Here is a 6,513-nt window from a genome sequence, read left to right on the forward strand (position 1 = left end):
CAATATAGAATATTAAAGTCATAGCCTTTGAAATAATGGCCTAGGTGAAAGAGGTCCCTGTTGCCAACTCCTGGTTTAGTTGTAAAAATATAAATTACAGTAGCTGCTAAAGGTGTAAAGACTGCTGATAYGGACCATAATATCTAAAAGCAATTATTATTTCGGAGGTCATTAATAAGGGTTTTGTTAAAAATTCCAAAGCTTGAAATTCGCAGTGCAAAACTGATTTCCCTTCTTTACCCAGCTCAAGTAACCACCCCTGAATTCCAAACATAGTTTGAAAAGTAAATTAAGACTTTGAAGGCAAAGCTCTCTACATTGTTTTTCCTTGTGTATTTACATTTGAAAATGTTCCTTTAAGAAACAGAACTAAGAAATGAAAACGTATTTTGGTTTTTGTTACAAGGGATTAAGACCACTGGTTCTGGATCCACTATGCTGAATTTTGACTTTTATGTAAAGACATTTATTATGAACTACAGAAATAACAACTCAAAATGGAGAACTTACAAAGGAATTCTAAGCAATGAAGAAAAGGTAAGAGGAGGTGGGGTGGGAAAACACAGRAAAAATGCTTATGTGCCTTGACATTGAAGGACAGATTTTCACTGTCAAGAAAGGTGAGGAGTTTTAGACTTGTTGAGACTTGGGTCATCCTCATCAGTGTAATTTACAGCTCTGGAATAGATAGTGAACTTGTCGAAACAAGAGCTTATCTGGGGCTTGCTGAAATTGTGAGCTACAGGTAGATACGCAGATGTAGGTATGTATCCTTTTTTTTCAAAAAAAAAAAAAAAATGTCCTGGCTAATGCTGTACAAAAGGCTTTCTGGACGTGTGTTTGGCTCCACACCTCTCTGGGCAAGGAAGGCCCTAAAGCATGGCAGTGCGGGCATATACRGCACCAGCAAAGCTGCATTTCCCCACCAGTATGGTAAGCCCACTCCTCGCACAAGCAAAAGGACCGGTGAAAGCGCAGCAGAGCCGTGTCTACAGAAAGAGCTTCTGTTCGGACCGTGYTGTGTTAATCAGGATTACGCCGCTTCCTGCCCCCGGCTAGCATAACTCTTCTGACAAAAGTCTGTATGCGCTGCCTAAGTCTATTAGGAATCAGTGTAACTGAACTAAAATAAATGCCCCTGAACCGAAACGCCTGCCCACACAACAGCTTTCAGGCTCCGTTTGAATTATTTAACAAAGAGCTGATGAAAGCAGGGCAACTGGTTGGTGCAGACAAAGGAGGTGTTGTACAACTTCATATATTAACATTTTTTCTGAAAAACCTGTGTTTCCTTTAAAACAAAACAAACTGAAAGCCCATCCCAAAAGCTCAAAGCCTGATTTCACTCATCCTTTTTGCGAGACTGAGGGAACTCAGTTTGTCTCAGGATCAAGCTCTTACTGGTCCTCAGCCTGGACTACAGATTTTGAAAACTTGCTAGATCTGAAGCGAGATTTCCTACTGAATCTGGCTGAATTATGAAAAACAGGCACTGAAAAGCTGCTGTTTTCCAGTGTTCCACAATGACTTGTTATTTATAAAATATTCTATGAAGTTGATATAGCTGATCTTAGTTCCAACAGGCACGTGGCAGAACCTGTCCCATCCGAGCCCTGTGTGACTTTGCGTTCGATCTATCTGTACCTGTGCTGGACTGACTCTGGGAAATACTGTACAAGTACTGACAATACAGCCGCATGGTTAATAGCAGAAAATTGACAATTTTACTAAAATGTCTAGAAATATTTCATTTTTAATAAATAGTAAGGCTGGATTATTTTTCTTCTTACATTCTATGCCTTGTTGCCTAAGTAAGGGCACTGCAATGCTTTTAAATCAAAACTGATAGCACTGAACCAGGATACATTAACTAGAAAATGCAAGGAATTGAAACAGAGTGATAATCTTTCTTCTTTGTCTGAGCTATTAGCAAAATGTGATCATCTGTCAGAACGAAAAAGATTATTTCTTTTCAGAGTTTGTAGTTCTAAGATCTTGTAGTTGCATCCCGGATTATCAATACATTAGTTTTAGGGTAGTGAAAATGTTTAAATTTGGATGTCAGGAGTATCTTTGACAAACAGAYTCTTAAAACAGAGCAAATTATGTGCTTCCATCTTGCTGTAGGTATTCCAAGGCAACTCCAATGCTGGTGACATAGTACGTAATAATTTCATCCCTCCAATAGTGGCCCGCTATGTGCGAGTTATTCCCCAAACCTGGAACCAAAGAATAGCATTGAAGCTTGAGCTGATCGGTTGTCGAATCATGCAAGGTATGGGGTAAGCACCGCTTCCAGGCAGGGCACCTCTACAGTGCACTGTGCAAGCACTGTGCAGCTCACTTCCCACCTCTTTTTTTCAGGTAACAGCTCATTTACACATTCAATGTGGCAAAAACCAAGCCAGAGCACAGAAACCTCCCTTGGAAAAGAAGACCGGACGGTTACAGAACCCATCCCATCGGAAGAAACTAACTTAGGTAACAGTATGTAGCAGTACGTTTTCTCCAGGATACGTCACAACTTCATCCCCACCTGAGTAAACTTTAAATTTTCTCACAAATCAAAACTTTTATTTTCCCTTCAAACTGTTTAAAAGGCTATCTACAAAGAGAAGAGGGAGGAACATAGGTTCTTTGAGCTTTGAGGCACAGAAAGAGATTGAATACTTTAATTTTTCTTGATATGAGAAATATTAGGCATTGGTTTCACTGTCATACTGATTTATTTGTTATGCTTGGTAAGCTCAGGGAAGCATACTGAGAACTATTTCAGCGTTTTGTTGGAGGGGCCCTTATCATCCTCATTTTTGCCCCATATTTTATAATTTTTGAGGCAGTGGTCTCTTAAAAAAGTTACTTTCTCTCTGAGCAACCATGCATCCTGCTCACGGTAGGTCCCCAACCCTAAGCAAGATACAGTCATGTTACGATCATGTAATCAAACATTTTTTCATGATGCATATGTTCAAGTGGGCTCAGACAACCTCTCACACTTCTAAATCCTTTCAGTGCCTTAATTTGCAGTCTTTTAACTTTGTCGAGTCCTTTAACATTGTCGAGGTAATTCTTAGATCTTAAAAAGCAAGCAAACAAAATGTGTGGTTTATACAGTCTGTCTCATGGATCCACAACCAGGTGGGAGCTGCCAGCCCCACTGCACCAAACACTGCCACCTATCAGGTAGCTGATAGTTGTAGCATGTAGTAAGAAAAAGTCTTCTGAAGTTGCTTTGCTCTTGCCTAGAGCAAGCTCAGTTCATCTGTGCAGAAGTACGAGTAAATTGTATCAATGTTCACCGAAAATGAAATCTTTTGAGATTTCAGCTGCTGAATTATAAGTTCCCTTTGGACACAGGTACTTCCCTATTCTATGCCTTATAAGCGTCCAGAGGAGTGGCAATAGGCACACTCCTGGTACAAGAGCCACCTCACCGATAAATTTAAAATCCCTGCTCTAAACCGTAGTGTGTCAGAATTTAACATGGGCACGATATATTTTTCCCTAGCCTCATTCTTGAAAATTGTTGAACTCTTGACTGAATTGTTTCAACCACGTCAGCATGAGCCAGATACTCAGCACTTAAAATTGCAGCCTCATTCGGCAGTTTTATAAGCAACTGAAAATAGAGTTGTTCTAAGTGGCTTTTTATGAAAGTTACCTAGTGTGTAATAAGAAAGAATTGCTCTTTGGAAGGATGCATATAAACATTTAGCCAAGTTTGAGAAAACATACCAACCTTGAGAAAATACATTTAACTCTGGTCTCAACACAGGTGTAGATACGCACGTGACRTCAAAGTGTGGTTGAGGAGTGGTCTTGCAGTTTTACAGTTTTGGGTTTTCATGCTTGCTTGCAAAGAGTGCTTCTACAAGATTATCAGCCTTTTGCTGTATTCTCTATAGTAAAACATTATCCAGCTTCAGAGTAATTTACCTTTTTAACTTTTATCCATTTTTCTTTCCATGCAGGCTTAAAGCTTACAGCTATAATTGTCCCAGTCCTCATAGTGCTGTGTCTGTTCCTGTTCTCTGGAATTTGTATCTGTGCAGCTCTACGAAAGTAAGACACTGGTTTTTGTCATAGGAGGTTATTTGTGGCTATGTAGCTGCCATTTCCAACTATGTGCCCTCTTTCCAGAGCCTCTTTACTAAGGGGCTGTTATTGTTTGGAAGTCTTCCTTTTAAATAGAGCTCATGCTGTGTCTTTGTAAACTGTATTTCTCAAACATCCCTTAGTCAGACAAAAGCAAAGGTGAAGCAGGGCAGAACAGTATACCCCGATTTGAAGAGTCCTGCGTAACTGCTTATTCTCTTCAGCCCACTTGGACCCACAAATACCAAGGGATAATGCAATCTAAGATGGAATAGTTTCCATACCAAAGCGAACTAAAAATTCAGCTGGGGGAGGGTCTGAGCCATCTGAATCATTTTCTTTTACTTTCCTCCTGTTGTTTCTACCTCCTGATCTCTTAAGTTAGAGCTCTTCACTCAAGGGGCTGAAATCAGAGCTGYTCTCTAAGGAGTGGAGCACACAAAATACTGTTAAGCAGATTCCTAAGCCRCTTCCTCTCACGAGCTAGAGGACTCGTGAAAACATTGCCAGCTTTGGTTCTTGCTAGAYGTTCACTCATACGAACTTGCCTCTGAATGCAGACCAGGGAAATGTTTCTGTCAGCAGACGGGGCTTTGGAAGTATACACAAAGCTCTTGTGATGTTACCTTATTGTTAACAATATCCAACTCTGCCCTGGATTTCCTGAAAAATCTCCAAACTACTGAAAGATTTCAGAATAGCAGACCSAGGAATGACATATAAGGACATGCACACATCAAATCATGAGGGCCAGCTCAAGCAGAAGAAATATGAACACCAGCACTCAGAACAATACAGATGGGGGGGGGAAGCTAAATGTCAGAATGCTGGCTTGTATGTCTTGCATGTCTTACATTATAACAAACRCTATCTTCCAGAAAATAAAAGTGAACAATTGTCCTCAGCATCCAGACATGGTGATTCTCTCTGTTGAAGTTAAAGAATGAAGATGAAATGCTTTGAATGCRAAAGTTTATAAATGCTTTCCTATCCTTACAGGCGAGAAACCAATGGACTTTCTTATGGATTATCCAATGCTCAGAAATCAGGTTTGTGGAGAATCGTGAGTTTTGTCCTGTCCTGTCTGTGGGGCCAATGGGAAGAGTTTTATGCAATTAAGCATRAAATGCTTGTGAAATAGCATCCAGGTATCTTTGTTCAAATTCACTATTTCATACAAAGGAAATGKCAAATAATAGTCCCACTTGTGTCATCTTAGTACAGTGCCCAGAGAAACAATATAATTTGCTTTCTATGACAGAAAGGCAATTAGCAGAAGACCTATTATACAAAGTGGATAAATTAGCATATAAGAGTGCTCCCAGGTGCCCTCCCTTCCCTTCCCTCCTCCAAAATACCTATTTTGCAGAAAATTGCTTCTTCCCTTTCCCCCCTGCCACCAGCACAGGGGATTGCCTTTCTCCAGGAGAGTGAGGGCTAATAATTTTATTATGGCTTTAATATTTCCGTCTCACTGCCTTCCTTGATTGGGACTATACTTAGGAAACCTAACAATACTGGATTGTACTTCATGTGTAAAATCTGCACAGAGTTTTGGCTTGAAGACTTTGCTGTAGAAGAGGCCTGCAAAACCCTGCTGAAGTAATATGCTTTGTCCTGCTTGATTAAGCTCTCTAGAGTGGGGTCTCCTGTTAGCTTGGAAATTGGGGTTTAGCTGCTTTTCCTCACCTGCCAGTTCTGCAGAGGAGTATCCTTCTGAACCTCAATGTTTCATAAAAAGGAAAAGGAAAAACGAAGCAATTCACTTGTCTCTTGACAAATTTCTCACAGCAGCTCAGCTCCAGAATTTCATCTCTCAGCAGATGTTGATGTCAGTGAAAGAAACTGTTACCCATTTCAGCTCACCCTCATTAGAAAATTAATTTGTACTTAAGATCATATTTGCTAATACGATTCCTCAAGGTCATATCATATAATCCTTTCTCACTTGCTAATGAGGACAAATCCCATGAAATTGGAGATAGCCTCTTATCCACTCAGTTCATTTGCAGTGTGTGCGCTTCATAAATCAAGCTCCTGAAAGCTGTGAACCAGGCTTGGGACTTAAAAAGCTGGGAGTTGAACCCACCTCTCTACAGACTTCCTGTCACAGGCTCCTGACAAGTAATTTACACAGTGGAGTTTCTCTTTTCTGTCCCACAAGGATGCTGTGAGAACAAATTAATTGGTAAGTGCAGGTGCTCAGATATTAGGGAAATGGAAGCCATATAGTCTACTGAAAAAAGAAATGCTCTAGACATTTTAAGCACTATTTTTGCCGGATAAGTGATGGCAAAATAATTAGCTTATAGAGCTGGGATTTTACAAATATGTTTTGTTAAGGGATCACAGTGCTGGCACTCACAAAGTTTAAGGTCTTCTTACCAAGAAACAAATATAAGAAAAACTTCTGTATAC

The 6,513-nt window shown here is 40.1% G+C and overlaps 1 protein-coding gene across 1 annotated transcript in view; it reads left to right on the forward strand.

Moving 5' to 3' along the window:
* Nucleotides 1-6,513, forward strand: part of DCBLD1 (discoidin, CUB and LCCL domain containing 1) — a 32,002-nt gene that overhangs the window by 20,026 nt on the left and 5,463 nt on the right. The window contains exons 8-12 of the mRNA XM_085318498.1: nucleotides 407-537; nucleotides 2,128-2,275; nucleotides 2,365-2,481; nucleotides 3,972-4,062; nucleotides 5,095-5,144. Of these exons, the coding sequence (XP_085174624.1) occupies nucleotides 407-537; nucleotides 2,128-2,275; nucleotides 2,365-2,481; nucleotides 3,972-4,062; nucleotides 5,095-5,144 (537 nt within the window). The remainder of the gene's footprint in view (nucleotides 1-406; nucleotides 538-2,127; nucleotides 2,276-2,364; nucleotides 2,482-3,971; nucleotides 4,063-5,094; nucleotides 5,145-6,513) is intronic.

Source organism: Rhea americana, unplaced genomic scaffold (genome assembly GCF_003343005.1).
Source record: "Rhea americana isolate MKP2758 unplaced genomic scaffold, rheAme1 scaffold_117, whole genome shotgun sequence".
In the NCBI taxonomy this organism is placed as follows: Eukaryota; Metazoa; Chordata; class Aves; order Rheiformes; family Rheidae; genus Rhea; species Rhea americana.